General features: G+C 50.9%; 1 protein-coding gene across 1 annotated transcript in view; it reads right to left on the minus strand.

Moving 5' to 3' along the window:
- Positions 1-513: 513 nt before the first annotated feature.
- Positions 514-22,650, minus strand: part of LOC144132307 (uncharacterized) — a 327,162-nt gene continuing 305,025 nt past the window's right edge. Inside the window, exons 6-8 of the mRNA XM_077664625.1 lie at positions 9,144-9,307; positions 8,395-8,505; positions 514-677 (exon numbers count right to left, since the gene is read on the minus strand). Of these exons, the coding sequence (XP_077520751.1) occupies positions 591-677; positions 8,395-8,505; positions 9,144-9,307 (362 nt within the window). The 3' untranslated portion in view covers positions 514-590. The remainder of the gene's footprint in view (positions 678-8,394; positions 8,506-9,143; positions 9,308-22,650) is intronic.

The raw sequence follows: 22,650 nt of genomic DNA on the forward strand, positions 1-22,650 counted from the left end.
AGGGCCCTCGCGCCAACAACGGTTAAACACTAATGGAAGGTGAAGTAAGAAGTGTTCAAAAGCGGCTAAAATCTATAAAAAAGGAAACTTGCAAGGCCCTCTACACCTCGCAGCTTTTCGTTTTTATAGGTTTTAGCCTCCATTTAACACCTGTCACTTCACTTTCTATTAGTGTGTTATTTGCACAGCAGGACACTACCCCCCCCTCCCGCCCCCCTTCATTGCCTTTCAGCGCCACTTCTTTCACAAAAACATTTTTTACTCAAGACGTGACTATTCTCCAATTCCGGTGACCGAGCAACCCTCTTATCGACATACCGCCACATTTTCCCTCGGCTACATCTTCTCTGTACTTCGAAACAAAAATCCATACAGTCAGCACCCGTGTGTCTTTCAATGTTTCTTTGCTTGTGCCTTGTCCCTTGCGCTGTTCCCTTACCAGACGAAAATATAAAAACAGGCTACTTTCAATTAAAATAGCCTACAAAAGAATAAGTACATATATACTAAAGATTCACCAAAACACAAAATTTTATGAAAACACAAAATTATTACAGATTCATCTGGCTATATACAAGGTGTGATGCAAGCTAGATGGGTTCCCGCATCTCATCGATGACGGTTCGCAGCTCAAGAACCTCATCGAAAACTTCCTGCAACATGGTCTGCATTTCCCCCTGCAAAAAGTATGAACAGAAAGACAATATGATTACTGAAGGTACTGTGCAGCATCAAACTCTTTCAAAGGGTCATATTTAAGCATTAATGCACACATGACAACTGAAAAAGAGCTCCTCAGATAATTGTTTAGAGTAAGACAAGTGCATACGGCCTAAACAAGCGGCACCATTTTCCTGAAGAGCAAGGCATTAGCTCAAGCAGTGCTGATGCCACGGTTTGATGTAACTGCATTAACATATATGTAAAAATACCCCTGTAGCCAGAGGTGGGAATTCTCACGACCGCGAGCCATTATGAAGGCGTCCTCACCCTCAGCTCATGAGGATCTGAGTTGCTGAGGTGAGGAAGGATTGGCGCATGGAAATTCGTGAGGGTGAGGGAGACAAGACGAAGTGAGGGCGAAGGTGGGAAGACATGAGGTGAGTTCGAGATAGGGAAGACATGATGAGGTGAGGACGAAGGAGGGCAAGGTGCATGGTCTGAGGACGAGGGTGGGGCCCCGAACAGTACTCCAGGCTAACAATTCCAGTATCTGCAGCCCGTTATGGATTTCCGTTTTAGAGCGCTAGTTCTTAAGGCCAAGGTTCCCGTGGAAGACTCAGTTTCTGCAGTCAGGAGGTACACGAGGCGAACACGAAAGGCGGGGAGCCACACACCTTCTCCTCGTAGTGCTCGTGTTGTAAATAAAACAAACAAAGGAAGCGCGCACGAACAGCCACAGCTAGGATTTGAAGGTAAAGGTAAAACGGCGAAGAAGCGGGAACGAAAGTCATAAAATAGTCGGCACACTTGGTGAATAAAGGCTTAAGTGTGGATGCGGGGCTAAAATATTGATTTTCGGAAAAATATGCGGTTTTTAAGTTTGAGTTGTTTTAGATTGCTTGTTTAATGAAGAATATTCTCACAAATTTTTGTTGTTATCTGAGCCGAAGAAAATTAATTCTTCATGAGGCGGTGGTAGGCCGTTGAAGGAGTCTATGAATGCTCTTCTCAAGAAGCGGCCGCAGTGCGGGCAAAAAACCGAACGAGAAGTGAATGCCCATGTTGAAAAGATTGTTTTTCGTGCTTTTTAGTCACGGAAGACCTTCCATCAAGAATGAGCAAGGCTGCTAACGAAAAACTAAAAAAGAAAAGCATATGGCATATTTCGGGCCGCAGCAACTGCAGAGTGGCTGGCAAACCGAAATAGGACCTCATATTGGCGGAAATATACCACGCAACCACCCAACGCTGTTTTTGCGCCATTCGAATTCACTCCCGCTCTGGTCGTGTTCGACGCTTGCTATCTGTCACATTTTCTGCCTTGTGTGAGTTTAATGCGAACAGCGGGTGGCCGGTGGTGTGACCGGAAGATGCTCGCAGCGAAGGCTTCAACACGGAGAAGCTTCGGGAAGCGAGAACGCATCACGAAAGAGCGATGCCTACACACTACTGGGCAACCGCCAGCAAGTGAGCGTATGCTTGTGCATTCTCCAGGCTTAAGCCTGCCAACGGCGTCTGAAGCGAACCCCCGACCTCCGGTGATGGTCCATCAGCTGAAGACCGAATTCGCATCGCTATGAACCGTGGAGATTACAGCAGCCTTCGCTGTACTAGAATTTAATGAGGGTGCAAATGTCATCAAGACGAGCGTTTCACAAGCTGGAACTAGAACATGTAGTCCAGACGATGAAGCACATCCAGCGAGCAACCCATCAAAGTATTTGACGAGCAGAAAACAAGGCTTGAACCATTTGCCACAGAGCAGTGTCGTGTTGAAGAGGAGGGCCCGACCTATGGAGGAGGGCACCTTGATTAACTTTTTTTATCCCAAAATAAATCGCATGTTCTTCATAACTTTTTTTATCCCAAAATAAATCGCATGTTCTTCAATCTTTGAACTCATTTTTCACAGTTTGCACTTTTTCGGAAAACAAAACTGTTAGGAAAACTATTATTTCCAAACTGCATCTCCAAAAGCTGCTTTGAAGTGGTTTCTTGACTGAAATTTTCTTGACTGACACGTAGTTCTTGGTTTCTTTGCTGAAACGTGCGAATTGCCTTATCCTGCACTATAAACCATCTAGAAGATATCTAACCTTAAAATATTAGTATATCTCACTTATTTTTCAACTGATGGTTTTCCGAAGTTGACATACCTGATTACTCAATATGACAGTTATAACTTTTTTTCATTTTGAGCTAGGAAGCTGATATTTTAAATAGTGCAACGGGAAGCAGGTACAACATCCCTGTAAACTTTATCGGGTTTGGGGCAGTAGTTCAAAAGTTGATTGTTCAGGCTCGTATTCCCCCTTAAGGAGTCTGGAACAACCCAGCAAGCAGTATGCGCAACATTGAGTGAAGACGCGCGCCGACGCATGGCAGTGATTGCAACATCATAATACAAATTTGAACCAATGCGCTTAAGATTGAAATGAATCATTGTATGGCTGTGTCGACTTTGGCCCATCGCGGCATGGATGAAGCATCTCTCATGATCATGTTCATGATCTCGTGATCAAGATCATGAAAGATCGTACCCCGATCTTGCCACTGCGATTTGTCGTGTGCCAAGTATAGCTGCTGATCATCATGCTTGCCATCTGTTGAATGCGTCATTAGAGTTGCTCTGTCAGCCGCCATTTTTGATGTCCCGCACTGTTACAGCGGCAGCCGCCTGTTGGGTGACCTGAAGTCATCCCGCAGCAAACGCATTGCGACGAGTTCCCATGATTCTTGATAAAAACAAGTGTTCGCCATTTGCAAGTCAGCGGTGTGTGTTATGGTCTTGTGGGAGTATCAGTGGCATTTCACCATGGGGAGATCACGAGTTTCATGGCCGCGTCCAAGCTCAAGGCTGTTGATTATGAGCTGGAGCATGGCAACTGTGCTGCGGCAGGCATTTCGGCTTTGACGAAATCCGAATATGCTATTGTAAAATGCATCCTGAGAAGCTAATGACTACTAACAGGACTCGCTGGGCTTTCCGCAGACCCAAAACGGGCCAGTCTGTCACGTTGAGGAGGCGGTCATTGAATACACGAGGGACCTACGCAAAGATGGTTGTGCAGTATTATTAGAAATGATACAAAGGTAAACACAACTGCCAGGAAGCTGGGAAACGCCGCAAAAGACTTCCGCGCTAGCTACAGTTGGACGACTCGCTTCATGCGTCGAAATGGACTTTCACTGAAGTGGCGAACGTCCCTGTGCCACCAGCTCCTATCCGCGTACGAAAACAAGGACATCGACTTTCGTCGTTTAGTCACCAAAATCCGCGAAAAGATTGGCTACCTCTTCTCACTAATATGGAACGCCGATCGAGCTCCGTTGACCTGCGACATGTTCTGAAACAACGGTCAATGAGAAGGGCGCTTGGAGTGTTCTCGTGAAGACATCTGGTGCAGAAAACCAGTGATGCACTGTCATGCTTGCTGTGATGGCCATTGGGCAGAAGCTGCCAACATATGCTACCGTATAAACACGTGTAAGGGCTGTACCCAAACTTTGCACGATCCATGAGGCAATAGCCTTCGAAATGTACACGCTGTGGCCTCCACGATCAGCTCCGGCTATGAGCAAGGGTGCACTTGATCGCAGAGGCCACGCACACACCGAGCCAGTCTGGAGAGGAGCGCGCGCACGCCGCCGCCGCCGCTCCTTGAGCCCGACCGTGCACGTGCACAGGAGCTTCTAGCTGCCACCCACAAATGACGCGCGAGGCCGAGGCTCATCAACATCGTCAACTTTTTCCTCCGCCGCGAGCTCCCGCTATCGGCATTAGTATCGCCAGCTCCAGCTTTTCGCAGCCGTCAAAGGTACAGGGGTTGTGGTAGCGTGTTAGTTCACCGTAGTTGGATAGGTAGTTGTGGCTTTCGCATGCCGCCACCGAGCATAACTGTTTTAGCAGGATGGGCAAGCACTTTAATAGCTACACCACAGGGAATTTGCTGTCGAACACAGCTAGCGTGTGGTGGTCAGGAAGTTCGACGTGGCCGAGAAGTTCATCCGACAATGGTGCAACCAAAAGGATGCATTGAGGAACACAACTGCAAAAACCGCGCTTTCCGAGGCAAGCCGCGCAAGTCTTCCAAAATGGAAGAAGACACAGGAAGCATAGCGCGGGAGGGAAAAAGACAAGACGGCTTAGCGCTTGTGCCGTCTCGTCTTCGTTCTTCCCACACTATGCTTGCAGTGTTGCAATGAATTACCAACATCAAGGAAGAAGAGCTGTTCTGCTATGTGACGGAAGCGTGGAACAACGGCTACACATCGAGAACGGACATGCTGCGTGACTTGTTGTGGGATCAGCAGGCACCCGAGCACAGCACCAGCTCTGAGTCTGAAGATTCCGCGAGTGACGACTGAACGTAGAATTAATGCCGCTCATCACCCGATATGTGTGTTTTTGCTATAAATTTTTTTTTCGAACATCGCATTAATGTGCCGCACCCCGAAAATCCGAAAATTAGCCTTCGATTATGAAAAAACTACGGCCCTTATGCGCGTTTATATGGTATATTTAAATGGAAGACTGTTCCGAAGGGAAACGGTCCCCACAGAGCCCATATCCGCACTTATATGAAAGGGTGGATGACTGCACAACTGCTGCTCGACTGGATAACAACTGTTTGGGGACGAAGGCCAGCAACGCTTCTGCTTCCCTCGCTTCTTGTTTTGGACAGCTTCAGAGGCCATCTTGTGGATAGCGCACGTGGTAAGCTTAAAGAGCTATGCACGGACATTGCAGTGATCCCGGGAGGTCTGAAGTCGCTGCTACAGCCTCTCGACATGTTCCTGAACAAACCGTTCAAGGAAAATGTTCGAAGACTCTAAGCAGAGTGGATGGCGATGCGCCAACATGATTTGACGTCAAGCAGCAAAATCAGAAGACCGTCCGTGGAGCTGCTTTGCTCATGGATTGTCAAAGCATGGAGTGACATCCCTGACAAGGTAGTGGCCAAGGGCTTTAAGAAGACCGGCACATCCAACATGCTGGATGGAACAGAAGATGACTTTCTGTGGGACTGCGAACATGCCCAGCGACGACACTGCCATTTCCGACAATGAATCATGCAGCAGTGACAGTGACGATTCAGACTCTGAATAGAGTAATTATTGAATGAGAAAAATAAAAGGGCAACGCGCAGTTCACGTGATGCCTATGTAATGTGTGTGTTTATTATAGGTAAGCCTTACTCAACTTTCGTCTAGGACCGTGATAGCTATTGTAAGAAGTCTGGAAATCGCATAGCACTTTTAGTTTATTGTGTGCCAACCTGAATGCAACGGGAACGCAGGCAGCAGTGGCGCCATCTGGTGTTAAAAGGTGAAAATATTTTGTGACACATTTCCCGCATTTAGCCAAGGCTGTCCAAGTTGTGTCACGTAGATAGCCAGTTACATGGCCAGTTAAGTCGAGCCAGGGCCCAAATTCTTTTAGGTAACTGAACCAAGCAAGTTTCTTGACAACGTCATGTTGAGTTCTTTCGGGCCCTTTTGCCTACTGCCGAAACAACTACATTTGGCAAGGCTACTTTGGAGTAAAAATCCAAATCAACGCAATCCACTGTCGGCAGTGTCTTGTTAAGGTAAAGAACTACGGAATCGTTATATATTCGAAAATTGGGCAAGTTTATCCCGCATTCGTTATGCTCTCCGAAGCGGGTGACGTGGGCGCCGCCTTCTTGACAACGCCATTTTTCCTAGCATAAGGAAGAGCACGCACGCTAAATTCGAAAAACAGCGTCCGTAACGCACACATACGTTAAACCTCGATTTGGAATAGCGTTTAGCGCATGCGCTGTACGGAGGACGCAATTTTTATAGCATTCGCTATGCCTTTGCGTATGTCTGCGTACGCTTTACTAAAAGTGTCTATTATGCGAGTAAATACGGTAATGCAAGCATATTTTAGGCAACCTCAAAAACCCTTTTCAGGGACCCTTTAAAGGGGCCATGACAGCCTATTTTCAAGCATACCCTGCTTATCGCCATTAATTCCCAACAGGTTAAATTACAATCCCCGAATTTTCAGTTGATTCTGTGTGGTAAATATCTTTAAAACGAATTTTTTCGTTTCTTCTGCGAACTGCTTGCTGGTCTGCAACATCTGATCGCTGACGTCACGAGCGCATACACGCCAGGAGTCGTCTGCTACGAGCTGTTGAGGTGCTTGCATGCACACCGTAGACAGCGGTCGCTAGAAAAGTTTTTTTTTATTTTAGCCTAGCGAAAGAAAATGCTCAAGAAGTCCTTTGGATAGTTGGTACAAAGCTTTTTGGCGCCTGTCCTGTTGTGTTCGTGTGCCTCGTTGGTCCTTGTTGTTTTCGCGCCTTCCTGACATCATCAAACAATAAACTGCATTTTCCGTGTTCTCTTCTGGGAAGCCTTCAACTTCGAGCTGAGTGATCCTTGGGAAAGCGGACTTGCTCGTGGCGCCCGTTTTCTGATTGTTGAAAAAACAGAAATCGATGGACCCCTGCTTTCTTATTTACGCTTAGAAACATGCTGTTCGTATGTTATGAGTGTGGTCTTTCTTGAGCAGTCAAGTGCTCCCGTATGTGAAAAGCGGCACGTGCCGTGCATGCCTTCGCCGATATGCACCGTGAAAGCCGCGGCGTTTTGTTTATCTACTTGTCCGCTATTAATCGGCTCGATAAATATATTCAAAATACGAAAAGGCGGCACTACAGTAACCTTGAGGCACGAAAGGAGCCGAGAAAAGTGCCGAGTGCGACTACTTCCCCACTGCATGTACGCGTTTGTAAGTCGAACATACATTTCCTTCGAGAACCCTTTTGCAGGAACCAAGCCGCTTGCAAAACCCTACGCGACTCGAATGCTTTCACTGCCCACACCGATGAATAGTCGCCGCCGTCTAAATGAGTGCTTGAAAATAAACGTACAGCATTTAGCATTATGCTGTGCGTGCGCATTGTGCCCAAGCAGTGCGACGATTACGACAACTGCAGCCCCGCGCTGAGGTAGTTTACATGGCTGTGCGCAAACAGTACTGCTCGTTTGCGTGGCATAAAACGCCAGGTGGGCTATCATTATCTTGAATATTACGTACTCTTGCTCACAAATTGCACTTTTACTCATTTGCACACCATGATAACACTGCAATAAGCGTCGATGATGCTATATCGCCTGCTTGGGAAACGCTTCGTGTAGGATACTAGAGCTTCCCGCTAATTGTATCTGCTTTCTCTTACGTCACCAAAATTTAATTTTAGATCACTTTGGATAAGAGTACGTTCAGACATTTCTTGAATTAATGAAAACAACCAGATTTGTAGTCCACAGTCGAAGCCGACGGCTGCTGCCGGCTGCCTTCTGCACATGCTATGCAGACCGGGCCACATATATCGGCACTTCCCCGTTATTGTACTCGCGTCCTGCGATGTAGGCAGTCGTCGCTTTGAGGGCACTGTAGCAAAAACTACGCTCGACAGCTATTTGCAGGCGCTAAAATTTGCGAATTCGCTCTCCGCAATCGCCGAAATCGCAAACACAAATCTTGCGTACTCGCTAGTCCTCATCACGAAAGGCGCTGGCGGTCCACTGTCGACCGAAATTCAAGAATATGGCAAGTTCCTCACTGCTAAGTAAAAAAGTGTGAAGATATGATATGTAGCCGCTCGTTTCGCACAAGCATGGACCGAGACAGACCCCTCCACATTCAATCTGGCAGGCACGGCCAGGGTTGAAGAGGCAGGGGGCACCCACCATGAACGTGCGTTGCATGAGGCTCAGATCAGTGTGCATGTGTCGTAGGTGGTCGTCCAGGTGGCGGGTCCGATCAATGATCCTGTCCTCCAGCCGACGCACCAGGGCTTCCTGTGCGGATCCACAAAAGCAGTCAGTGGGTGCACAGCACTTTCTCCGCACCCTGCAGCCACAGTTTTTCCACGTAATGCTGCACCACTCTTCCTAGATTGCCTATTCAGCCACAAGGAAACAGTCTATTCTTGAAGTTTCCTTGTTACACAAGTAAAATGCTCATCGCAAGACGCAATCTGTGCTAGATTTTTCATGCGTGTGACATATATGAAAGCGTGAGGCATTAAAAGGCTGTATTTATTTACAGATAATGAGGTTGTTTAGCCGAGTAATACAGGAACACCGTGGAGCATGGTGCACTGTTGCAATTATATTTTTTCTCTGTGATATCCTACAATTGTACCTCATTAAAGCGAACATTGTTTTATGGTGTTCAATGTCCCAGAGCGACTCAGGCTATGAGAGATGCCATTGTCAACGGCTCCGCACAATTCCGATCACCTACGGTTGCTTAATGTGCACCGACATCAACAGTACACGGGCCTCTAGCATTCTCGCCTCCATTGAAATGCATCTGCAACGGCCGGGATCGAACCTGCTTCTTTCAAGTCAGCAGCCCAGCACCATCACCACTGGGCCACCAAGTCGGCCATTATAGTGAACGAGTGCTTGGCAATTGCTTTGTAGCCTCTCACCGGCAGGTCAGGCTCAGCAGGTCCATCAGACAGGCTTCGATCCTCAGGGGCCTTCTCGGGACTCATAGTTGCAGAGCTGCTCGAAACGGATTCCACACTGACTGAGTGATGGCTCTGCGATGCTTCACTGCCGTTGGCCACCAGTGTGTCGTCCGATGACTCGTCTGCCCGAGGGAGAAATGGGAACACATTAAGCACAGCAGAAAGACCAAGAGAAAATGCAGCATGCCCTCCTCACTGAGGGAAGAACTTTATAAACAAACTAATAAAACCGGGCTATGGACACAGGACAGAATTACACATAGGGCATTTTGTGGCCTTTTCTTCTCTGTCCTGTGACCCTGTATAAACACCTGTAAAGGCCGCACCCGTGTATGGGCAGCACCTTGTTTTCCAGGAGGAAATATTAAAAAGGTCCATGTGAGGGCCGCACTCAAACTTTCCACAACCTACGTGGGAATAGCCTTCGAAATGCATGCGCTGTGGCCTCCGCAATCAGCTCCGGCTGCGAGGAATGGTTCGCTTTATCGCGGAGGCGATGCATACGCACAGGAGCTTCCAGGTGCCGCCCACGGATAGCACCTGAGGCCGCGTCATCAACTTTTTCAGCCGAAGCAAGCTCCCGCTATCCATATCGGCATCAGTATCACCAGATCCGGCCTTTTGTGGTTGTCAAAGGAACGGAAGTTGTGGTTGCGTGTTAGTTCACCATAGATATGGCTTTCGCATGCCGCCACCGAGCATAACTGTTTTAGCACGATGGGCAAGCACTAATAACTACACCGCAGGGAATTTGCTGTCGAACACGACAAGCGTGCGGCCGGCAGGAAATTCGACATGGCCCAGCACTGCGCCCGACGATGCTGCAACCAAAAAGATTCATTGAGGAACACAAGCTGCAAAAAGCGCGCTTTCCGAGGCCAGCCGTGCAAGTTTCCCGAACTGGAAGAAGAGCTGCTCTGCTAAGTGATGGAAGCGCGGAACAACGGCTGCGCGTTGACAGCAGACATGCTGAGAGACTTCTAGTGGGATGAGCATCCACAAGAGCACACCACTAGCTCTGCGAGTGACGACTGAATAGGACACACCCCGAAAATTCGCCCTCAAATCCAGAAAAAAAGTGCGCACCTTACACATATTCATATGGCAACTATGCAAAACTAACTCGCTCAATCTGTCGTTATTTATAAACGAGTACCACTCAATCATCACAGGCAAACTGACTACAGTAGAAGCACATTACTTCTAACTCTGTTAATTCGAACTGACACCCGGGTCCCGGCACAGCCCTGTGTATTTCAATGTGGGAAAACTCCCGATAATTCGAACCGGCATTGCTTCGATTAATTCGTAGTAGAAGCCCCTGGCTGACACTGCTCCTTGTAGAAAGAAGTTGACCCATTGCAAGTACAACGCGCTGCAAATTCACTAGAGACCTAAAACAATGGGGAAAAAAAGCCGAGCGCACAAGGCTGGTGCAGCCCGTGCTCTGGCCCATGCTGAAGCAGGTTTTCGCTGCAACACTCGCTTGCACCATCAATGCTTCGGCGCAAGCCGTTCCAGGTTTTCATTGTGCTGCGGTCGCTGGTCATGTGGTGTACACAACACAGTACTTCTATAGACAAGCGTCGCGGGTGTACGCAAAAATGCAGATTCCTACACTGTGCCAAGTGACGCTGCCTTCGAAGCCAACTTGCATATGCTAATATTGACACGAGGATTGGAAGTAGAAGAAGAAAGAGATCGCAGCCTCTAGAAGTGGACGACGCTGAAGTGTAGGTCCGTTTTCTCTGGTGCCCTCGTTCAGCCGCTGCAGTTCCTTTTCAGTGTAACAACTGTTACACATCTGGTGGAGCAGTGCGGGGTACGCTTCCCGACCTGCGTACGCCTACGAGATAAAGACGGCACTCACACCGGTCCATCAGCGCCCAAGCCGGCGCCTCCGCGGTGAGACACCTGAGTTCGGGCCTCTTGCCAACCCGACGAGGAAGACGCAGCCTCGACCGACGGTCCCACCGGAAATGGCCACAGACAGTAGGTTCCCGGCGCCCATCCTCTACCACACGCCGCGAACACCGCCATCTTTTCACGGCGACGTGTACGAAGATGCGGAAGACTGGCTGGACACCTTCGAGCGGATCGCCCGCTACAACGGTTGGAGCGACGACCGTAAGCTCCATAATGTGTATTTTGCGCTCGAGGACTCCGCTAGGACATGGTACGAGAACCACGAGAGCAACCTGTCCACCTGGGAGACATTTCGCCAAAATCTCATAGCTGCATTCCCCAACGCAGACCGCCGGGAGAAAGCTGAAGCTGCGCTTCGCTCCCGTAACCAGCGGACTAACGAAAGCGTCCGCATGTATGTAGAGGACATGACGCGCCTCTTCAAGCGTGCTGACCCATCCATGGCGGAGGAGACGAAGCTTCGCCACCTCATGCGCGGGGTCAAGCAGGGACAGTTCGCCGGTCTTGTGCGCAGTCCACCGCGTACTGTTGCCGAATTCCTCACGGAAGCGACTACCATGGAGACGACGCTCCTGCAACGAGCCCGGCAATACAATCGGGATGTAAGCACGCTTGGGCCCGCTGTTTCTTCGATGCCGCTAGGGAGTGATGTGGCCGTTTTACGGGACCTAATCAGGTCGATCGTCAGGGAAGAATTACAAGCCCTCCAGCTGCCTCCCAGCGCGCCGTCTGTTACATCGCTGTCTGAAGTCGTCCGGGACGAGGTGCGCCTAGCAGCACAGCAGCAACAACTGCCTGAGATCCCAAGACAGACTGAGTCAGACCAACCTATGCATCTGTCCTCTGCCGGGCCCCAACGCCAGGCTACGACGTGAATACCGCGCCTCACGCAGCGCAGCAGTCTGGTCTTTCCCGTGTGCCTGCTCGACCAGCGTATCAGCGGCCACGGAAGTGTGAAGTGTGGCGTGCACCGGACCGGCGGCCCCTTTGCTACCACTGTGGTGAGGCGGGACATCTTTACAGGGCCTGCCCGTACCGCCGAGTGGGTCTGCGTGGTTTCGCGCCCGACGACCCTTGCCCCCGGAATGGCGAACGACCATTCGAAATTGAAGCTCATCTGTCGGCCCGTCAGAGGCCTGGGACATACGGTCGCTACGATCCTAGGTCGTCATCTCCGCTGCGTTACCGTTCTCCAAGCCCTCGCCGAGACGCCGGCTACCCTGAGCGGCGTTCTCCCAGTCCACGCCGGGAAAACTAATTCCAGCGGTCTCCGGAGGCAAGGCCGCGCTGTCGGGAAAACTGAAGATCCTCCGCCGCCGATATACCGATACCCTGATTCCTCACCGGGGCAGGGTAGCGACAGCATCCGACGCGCTACTTCCGATTTGCGTGTGACGATTGACGGAACTGACACCATCGCTTTACTTGATACTGGGGCTGACTATTCCGTGATGAGCCACACCCTTGCCCAGGAGTTGAGCAAAGTTTTGACACCATGGTTGGGCCCTAGCATTCGCACGGCTGGAGGTCACCTCATTAGCCCGGCCGGAAGGTGCACAGCCCGAGTCGGCATCCGCGGTTTCGTCTACGTGGGTGAATTCGTCGTGTTGAGCGAGTGTTCGGGAGATTTGATCCTGGGCCTCGACTTTCTACAGGCAAACGGTGCTGGGATCGATCTACACGAGGCACGAGTCACATTTTCAACGAAGCAAGCCGTGGCGCACAGTAACACAGAAGGCCCAGGAGTCAACGCTCTGCGTATAGTCGAAGACGACGTAATGTTGCCACCACGGTCCAGTGTGCTGGTGTTAGTGAGGAACGACTCGTTTCACGACTACGAAGGTATTGCGGACAGTCACCCTTCGCTGTTGCTCGAGAAGGGTGTGGCTATCGCGCGCGGTCTTGTTGAACTGAATGACGGCTGTGCGACAGTTTTTCTGACGAATTTCACGAACGAAATTCAGCCCCTCGCCAAGGGAACGGCCATCGCCTTCCTCGACGACGTGGATAGGTTGCCGAATCTGTGCCCCGTACAGGTGAATCTTCACGACGATGCCGCACCAAGTAACGCACTTCAGAAGGTTAAAATCAACCCGGAGTTGTCACCTCATCAGAAGAACCTTCTGTCGTCGCTGCTACTTGATTTTAAAGATTGCTTCGCGGCGAGCTCCAAGGTCGGACGTACGCCGGTAGCCAAGCATCGCATTGTCACCGATTCGGCCACGCCACCAGTTTGTCAGCGCCCATACCGCGTTTCGCCTAAAGAGCGCGAAGCTATTAGAACGCAAGTCGATGAAATGCTTGCAGACGACGTTATACAGCCGTCAACAAGTCCGTGGGCGTCGCCGGTGGTCCTGGTGAAAAAGAAAGACAACACGTTGCGATTCTGTGTTGATTACAGGAAACTGAATAATGTTACCAAAAAGGACGTATACCCACTCCCGAGGATCGATGATGCCCTTGACCGACTCCGGAACGCCAGGTTCTTCTCTTCCTTAGATCTGAAAAGCGGATATTGGCAGATCGAGGTGGACGAGCGAGACCGCGAGAAAACGGCTTTCGTGACACCCGACGGTCTGTACGAATTTAAGGTGCTCCCGTTTGAATTTTGCTCCGCTCCGGCCACATTTCAACGCATGATGGACACTGTTTTAGCTGGTTTGAAGTGGCAGACGTGCCTTGTGTACCTGGACGACGTGGTCATCTTTTTGTCTAACTTCGAACAACACTTGCAGCGATTGCGCATTGTCCTTCAAGCTCTTCAGTCTGCACAACTAACGATCAAGCCAGAGAAATGCCATTTCGCCTTCGAGGAGCTCCGTTTCTTAGGACATGTCAGCGCACAAGGTGTTCTTCCAGACCCCGACAAGACTTCCGCCGTCTCCAGTTTCCCACGACAAGAAGGCCCTCCGACGTTTTTTGGACCTCTGTTCGTATTACCGCCGCTATGTTAAAGATTTTTCTCGCCTAGCTGAGCCATTGACTGTTTTGACTCGAGATGACACACCCTTCGTATGGGGAAGTGCCCAAGACGCAGCCTTCGAGGAACTCCGCTGCCGCCTTCAAAGTCCACCAATACTAGCTCATTTTGACGAGAATGCAGAGACTGATGTCCACACTGACGCCAGCAATGTCGGCCTCGGAGCGATCCTCGTACAGTGGCAGGACGGCGCAGAGCGAGTAATCGCCTACGCGAGCCGCACACTTTCTCGATCGGAACGGAACTATTCGACGACCGAAAAAGAGTGCCTTGCCGTCATCTGGGCTCTGAGTAAGTTTCGACCTTACATCTACGGCCGACCGTTTCGTGTTGTCAGCGATCATCACTCGCTATGCTGGCTGGCCAGCATTCAAGACCCTTCTGGCCGGTTGGCCAGATGGAGCCTCCGTTTGCAGGAGTACGACGTTACGGTCGTCTATAAATCGGGTCGGCAGCACCAGGACGCGGACTGTTTATCACGAGCGCCCGTGGAACCGGCTACGCAAGACATCCCCGAAGATTGCCCTGTTCTTTGTGCCATTAGCATCTCCCGTATGGCGCAGCTTCAAAGAGCAGATTCTGAGTTGGCGCCACTCGTTAAGAATCTGGAGGGTTTGAATTCTCTGTACCTCGTAAGTTTCGCCGTGGACTACAGACCTTCATTCTGCGGCGTGAAGTCCTCTACAAGCGCAACTTTGACAGCAACAAAGAGACGGTTCTGCTTGTTGTGCCATCCCAGTTACGCTCCGAAATCTTAAGCGCTTGTCATGATGAACCCTCCGCCGGCCACTTGGGGGTTAGTCGCACACTGGCAAAGATTCGGCTTAAGTATTACTGGCCCAATTTACTCCCATCCGTGCGTAGATACGTAACAACATGCCGGGATTGCCAACGGCGCAAATCTCCTCCTCTGAAGCCAGCCGGCTTTCTGCAGCCCATAGCACCACCAAAGACCCCTTTTTTCAGCAAATTGGCATAGACCTCCTCGGCCCTTTTCCGAAGTCGACCAGAGGCAACCGGTGGATTGCGGTCGCGACAGATTATTTGACCCGATACGCTGAGACCACGTCACTTGCAAACGGTACTGCTGCTGAAGTCGCCGACTTCTTCGTCCACAACATCGTCCTGCGTCATGGCGCTCCTACAGCTATCATTTCTGACCGTGGAGCTGCATTTACGGCCCGCTTCACTCAGGCTGTACTCAAGCTCACGCACACCAGCCATAGACGTACAACAGCCTACCACCCGCAGACAAATGGCTTGGTAGAACGCCTCAACAGGACCTTTACCGACATGCTTTCCATGTATATTGATATCGAGCACAAGACATGGGACGAAATTCTCCCATACGCAACATTCGTGTATAATACCGCGCAGCAAGAGATGACGCAGTTCACTCCGTTCGAATTAGTCTTCGGTCGACAGGTTACCACCCCCCTCGATGCTATGCTACCCGTGGACCCCCCTGACAGTGAGAGTGAACTTGTTGTCGACGTCGCCACCTATGTTCAGCGCGCGGAAGAAGCACGGCAACTGGCCAGACGCCGCATTCACCGTCAGCAGCAGATCGATGCTGACCGCTACAACCTTGGACGCCGTTACGTTACCTACCACCCAGGCGACTATGTGTGGGTTTGGACGCCCGTTCGTCGTCGCGGGCTGTCCGAAAAGTTACTGCGCCGCTACTTCGTCCCTTACCTTGTTGTCCGCCGCCTCAGCGACGTAACGTACGAAGTTGCACCAGCCTCGCCAGCTCGTTCATCGCACAACGGCAAGCGCAGCGACGTTGTGCATGTGGTGCGAATGAAGCCGTACTACGAGCGACCCCCCGAGTGACTTTCCGGCTGCATGTAGTCATATTCCGTGATGTCAGACTCGTGGTGTACCTCTTGAACACTTTTTCTCCCCGCTATTCGGTCTGACGGTAACACCGCATCGGGGCGATGCTCCTGAAGAGGGGGCAGTGACACGAGGATTGGAAGTAGAAGAAGAAAGAGATCGCAGCCTCTAGAAGTAGACGACGCTGAAGTGTAGGTCCGTTTTCTCTGGTGCCCTCGTTCAGCAGCTGCAGTTCCTTTTCAGTGTAACAACTGTTACAATATTACAAACCGTGCGCGTCGCTTGTGTTAGAAACATTTTTGTTGATGCTCCGCTCCTATTTAGAGACAAGGGACGGCGGGCGAAAGTTCGACTTATGGGGAGAAACTAATCCCTTCCCGTCTGGACCTTCGAGGAGTGCGGATGTGTCCTACCTCTCCTCTCGAGACGTGCTCGTTATTTTTGACGACTACGCCTCGCCTCCGCCGCGCCCGGCGCACCCTCCTGCCCGCCCCTTGGACGATCGCAAGGAGCTCCGAGCGCGGCCAGCGCCGTCCGGCGCCCATCCCAAGGAGCCACTAGGCCTTTCCGCCGGCTCGTCGCCCGCGTAGGGCCCCGTCGCCCTACTCCTTGTAGGCCTACCCGCCCGGCGGCCGCTTCGGCGGCCGGGTAACCCTCGCCCGCCGGGAGAGCCTCTTCGGGCCGTCGTCGTCAGCTGCAGCGGCGGCGGCCCATGTTTCCTGTGAACCCCCCAGCAGCCGGCGCACCTGATGACGGCGGCGGCTTGTTCGCCTCCCTGACTCCTGCTGTGCTGCCCCGGACGGAGCGCGGCTTCCCTGCTGCCCTCCGCCCTCCCCGCGCGCACTGGTGCGTGAGGGGCCCCGACGCGCCGTCTTCATGGCGGTTCCCAGCGTCTCCTACCCCTGCTGCTGTCCTGACGCAGCTCCCGGCGTGATTTCGAACATCACCGCCGGTCCCTGGTCGCCAGCCTGGTCCCTGGTCCCCTACCGGCCACCCTTCGGTGGCTCTCTGCAGGCAGCCTCGGCTACCTTGCAGCCTTCGCCTGCCCCGGTCGGCTCTCCGGCTGCTCCGGGGTGACGGCTCCTTGCCCCCGGCAAGCCCCCGACGACGCGCGCCACTCCCAGCGCGCGCCGTTCATCTTCCCCTCCCCAGCGAGTCGGCTGCTTGCTGCGTGCCCGGTGCCTCGGGTGTTGTCTCCGGTGTCCTGTGAAGTGTGAAGTGCTGTCCTTGTCCCGTGCCACCACCCCAATCCCCCTCCCCTCCCCCACATCCCAATCCCCTTCCCCTGGCCCCCAAGAGTGATGCCCACGAGGCCAACATAAGTCGGGGCCAGTATCCCCCTCCCCAGAATATCCCTTAGCATCAACCACCACCACCAACTAATTGTCCACATTCTCAACCTCTGGGCCGATACAGCACATCCAATTGCTAGTGCAAGATATGGGACGACTTGATGCACGACGCGAAGCAACTTGTTTACATAACGAACATTGTGATGTGCTTCCTATTTTCGCCGTGCCGCTTCACTCCGGAGGCCGCGGCAATCAATGAACACTTAAGTCATATAGCTGCTTTGAATAAGACAAATGCGATCAGAGAGCTGCACAAGTGAATGCACAGCCGTTTACCTCCAGTTCCAAACAGAGTTTACACTCACTCTGCCAAGCTATAAACAAAAAGCTTTGCTTCTCATTTTAGAATATACACTCATATGTGCGCATTCCGCTTGATCAGAGTGGATTTTGGTGCAGTATTTGCTGTGTTTGCCAGGTTCTGATCGACCTACAGTGGAAAAATTCAAAAATTTGGGAAATCACATTGCATGAATTTACCGAGATCTTAGCTTCGTAGGACCAGTGTTGAAACGACGCACTTGTTGAAGGTCGTGAAAATGAAAACAGAAAAACCGCACGTCGTGCCTGCCACAGCCCTGAGTCCGGTGCTGCTTCAAACGCTGTGAACGTTGAAGGCGTCTGGAAGCAGCTTTTTGCCTTATTTTGCACGTGAAGTGATGCTCGGGACGCTGCCCGAGTGATCAGCATCTGAAAGTAGCCCCTTGCGTTCAACTTACGATTACAAGCACACGGACTATTGTGCATGAACTTATGCTGAGAGCCCAATAGAATGAGAAAAAGTTGCAAGCGTTGCTTGATTCATGCGCTGTTTGCCATCCAACAGAGGAGCAACAATGTGGACTCAGAGACACGAACCAAATGATTAGATTCCAACGCAGAAATGCAATGGTAGCCGCAAAGCCAATCAGTCGCCGAACTTACCCTGCTCCTTGGCCCCTGCCCGTCGCTTTCGCGCCTGTCTGACTGCTACAACTTGTAGAAACGTATTCCGCTTCCTTTCTTGTGCATTACGGCTCAACGAACAGAGCCACAACTTATCTGCACGCCGTGAATTTTGCCCCAAAACACGCAAGCGCGGCAAACCTAATGCGGACGGCCCCACCTGTTGCCAACACAACAAAAGTCACTGCTGACGCCAGTGCCTCCGCATCTCCTTGATGTCACGTCCTGACGCTTATTTATAGTGAATTGCAGCACGGTGTTTCGGGTGCCACCGTCGTGGTTTTTGTTGGTACCTCGAGTTACGTGGACAGCAGTGCGGAGACATTGGAGCCCTTGAGTGATGCCGGTATAATTGAGGCTGCATGCTGTCAGAAGATGCCACAGGGCTCACGTTTGGCGAGCACAGCCGATAGTGATGAGTCCGACTGCGGCGACAACCTACGCTTTCTCTGTGTGTAGTATTTTGTTTGCTTAGGCACTCTACTTGCGCCTCGCACCGCTGCTGCGACCAGAAATGTCGCAGGGCCTCATTGGTCTCCTTCCTTTAGCTGTGTTTCCAAAGACAATAGATTAAGCGAAGCTGCTCCACTGACCTCCCACTTGCCAAAAAGGGCGCTGCCACAGGGGAAGCACATGTGGCTTGTACACATCGAACAAGTGAATAAACATACAGACGTGAATGAATGAATAAACCCCTTATAAGGCCCAAGTTAGATGCACGTCTCACATGCATACAAATGTTAAATTTGTACTCAGAATGACTAGAAATCGAATATCACTTTCAAGCAATTTCGACCAACGGTTTTGCAGAAAAAAGGTGGTACACATTTGTACGTATGACTTTGTAGAAATGCCTGAAATGTCGTATATATTCATACCTCAGTCTTGTCAATGGATAAGAAAGCTCGCAATAGAAACAAGAATTATTATGAGGCAGGTGACACATGAAAAAGGCTCAAAAGCTAAACAATTTCCAGTTTTATTTTTCCTGCTAATATAGGCCGCAGTACCATATACTGCCGATTATAAGTCTACCCCAACTTGTGACTCCCCCTGGGCAAAAAATGATTGCAGTTTAGCTCAGCTAAGCAGGGTTTAACGAAATCGTCCCGACAACGTAGACTGCTCCAGCTGACTCACTCCGTGCATAGCGAGAACTGCAATGCGAACGGCGCGAGAGCGGCGCCGGCTTTTCTTTCCAGCAATCGTCGAGTCAAGTGGGTTAGTCATGTTGCCACAGCTGCCAATGCGGCGGTCAGTGAAGGCACGGCACGCGCGTGCAGCTGCGGCGAGTGATGTGGGATATGTCACGTGGCTGCCACACTTCCACCGCTCCTCTATTTGAAGGTCCAATTGTGGCGCCAATGGCCTTGGCTTTACTAAGCCAGTAAAGCTTTCGCTTTTAAAAAAGTGACTCCGAATATAGGTTGACATTGCCTCACCCTGCAACCTTAGCTCGCCAATAAGTTTATTCAGAACACAGAGTCACGCAAGGAAAGGTTTATATGGTCACGAGACATCTCTTACGACTTGTCACTGCTGGTGAGGACACAGTCGTGGCCATCGCCTTTCCTGCGAATGATTGGTGCTGGCTGTCAGAAGCGGTGCAGAGATTCCGCATGTGAAAAACGCTGCGCAGACAATGTCGACTGGCAGTCCACAGCAGGCACAGGTGACCCACTGTGCCGCTTCGCTCAAAGAAACACGCTTCAGCCGCCCTGTCGGTGTCTTAGTGTTTTCCTGTTGGACGCACCGATGCGGTCAGAGAATGATGACCAGGTCACATTGAGCGTCCGCTACCACTTTTTTCACACGTTTGATGGGTGATTAGCATTGCAACCGGATGCCAGCACCACACAAGGCGAAACCATTCGAGGACAGTTTCGTCATTTAAAAAAAAACTCCATCAACCGGCGTGAAAACTTTAGGCGGAATTTTCGTTGGCCGGCATCATTTTCCTCTTGAACAGAAGAAAGGGCAGTGTCTTGTTGTGCCTGTAAAGCCGCGCTTCATCGAGGCATACTTTTTATTCCTTTAGCTTGCGGTCACTGCGGGCCTCCGGCCTACTGGCAGAGCCCTCAGTGAAGCTCCGAGCGCCCCCCACTCGCGTGTCCCCCGCAAGCAGTGGCAAAGACGCAGGAGCCACTGTCTGCTTGACAGCACTGCTGTGATGGCCGAAGGCTCCTGGCTTTGTTAAGCGCACCAAGAAAGCATGCGAGACGCACACAATGAGCACGTGGCGCCGCTTGGTCTTAGGCAGCATTCCTACGGCAGCAGATCCCAATGCTGCGCGTCTGTGCAAATATTCGAACCGCCTCACATTCCGCGATGGGCGTCTTTTTGCTGGCATTCCCTAGGGCGCCGATGCGTCGCGGGCCTCCGCCATCTGAAATTCCTGCGACGAGCCAGTGGGTTAGCAGTCCCGCCAATTAGCTTCGAGAGGCGACACGTGGGTGCGGCAGCCAGTGATAAGGACGAGAACTCCCATGGGCAGAGGGTTTTCAGAATGTTTTTGTTATGTGTTTATTCTTCTATTTAGCCAAGCCCTGGACTTGAAGTTGGGCCCAACCTTCAGGGGCTGTGGCTACCTTCATTGGTTACAGAAGCTCAGGGCGGGCCTCGAAATATGGCCGCCCTAATTTCCTTGTTTGCGAAAGCTTTCAAAATGCATGTGAAATTATTGGAGAGCAGTCCTGTCTAGTTGAGGTAGACGCTTCGTGGAGTGACACGTAATTCTACAGACCTAGACTTTAACCTCGTGTCGATGAGTAACGTCTTGTCGAGTTTCTCTGTGTGAGATCTTTTAAGTTACAGTTAGTTTGTGTGACTGTGCCTCAACTTGTAACGCAGTTTTCTCTTGTGCATCCTGTAGAAATATTTTCTTTGTCTCTATCATCTGGCATCAATCATCGCCTGCTCCTTCAACACCATCGAATTCACGTTTGGAGGGGTCCTGTGCCCCTCCAAAGAAACGCAAAGAATCATCTTGAATTTACTGTGCCCATCTGCAGTGCAGCACGACATGACCATAAAACAGTTGTGCATGTTACCTGTGGTCAGTAGGCGAACATGTAACCCCCTTCCCCGGACACTGTCCTCTTACTGGGCATGCAACTAGCCCAGCTTTCCGGCTTTATGCAAATCAGAACTGGGTCTGGTCGGCATTCCCGATTTCACGAAGGAGGAACAAATGTTTTGCCCTCACGTCACTCACGTAGCACAGAAACGTGTGCCGTTTCTTTTCGTATGCTTCAAGCAACTTTCGGCATACGGTGGTGCGTCGCCTCAGGCCCAGGCCAATTCGTTCCATGAAACCTGTCACCTATTTCTTGACACCTTAAAACTCGGCCTGTGGGATGCACATCTCCGCCGTGGCAGTGTGTGAATTCACTTCAATGTCGTCGCAGTAAGCACTAACACTCCGTCGTGAACTCAATTTCGAACCACATCCTCAACAGCAGGGTATCATCCGAAATTCAATCCGCTTAAGGAACGACGTGTCGTAGCACATGCAGAGATCTTGCTTCTTTGTTTCCTCCATTCCCTCATGCACATTTCTGACACATCAAACTTCTACCCTGCAGAGGCATTGTTTTCCAACTCGGCATAGAGGAATGCTTGTCGCTGTGGCAATACAAAGCCACGCTATAATGTTGCAGAGGTTGAGGTGGCATCTTGGTGTCCGTCGGGTAGAAGTAAGCCACGCGACACAGCTAGTGACTGTCACCTCGGCGAAGTAAAATGTACAAATGGCACAAAGGCATACAAAAACGCAAGAAAACGCCTCCGCGTGCATGTGACTGGTCACATGGTTTGCTGTATTTACTCGCGTAATTTGCGCACCCCTAATTTATTTCCCGGGTTTATTAAAAAAACGCTTTTACGCGCACAATTTGCATTCCCTGCTGCGCCAGACCACCAGCATGCATTCAGGTGTGCGCAAGGCAGGATTGGGAATACTGACACGGCCGCTTCGCCGTGCACTTCGGGAAACCTCCAATGACAACAATCGAACTTACCGAACCACTGGTTGTTCTGCTTGCCAATAGTCAGCTGGCCCCACACGAATGTGCCATTTTATTGCCTATTATCTCCATCTGACTCCGACTGCTGGCTTTGCGCAGTTATTATAGCGAAAGCGTTAAATGGCTCACTTTCAGGGTCACGTCAGCAAAAAAGCGTCTGCAAGAAATGGCGCCATTTGACGTCACGAGCCGGCGAGTCAACTGATGAAGATGATGACATCACATAATTAATGCTAATTACACACACCTAAATAATGTTAATGTATTTAGGTAACACGAAAACTAATAAGTATTATAGTAATGACATATGAGTGTGACATCATAGCAAGTCACGTATGTGGCGATGTAAATCTAATGTCACACGAAGCCCCCACCCACCCCCAATACATGAAAACGTA

The sequence above is a fragment of the Amblyomma americanum genome, chromosome 1, assembly GCF_052857255.1.
Source record: "Amblyomma americanum isolate KBUSLIRL-KWMA chromosome 1, ASM5285725v1, whole genome shotgun sequence".
NCBI classification, from domain to species: domain Eukaryota; kingdom Metazoa; phylum Arthropoda; class Arachnida; order Ixodida; family Ixodidae; genus Amblyomma; species Amblyomma americanum.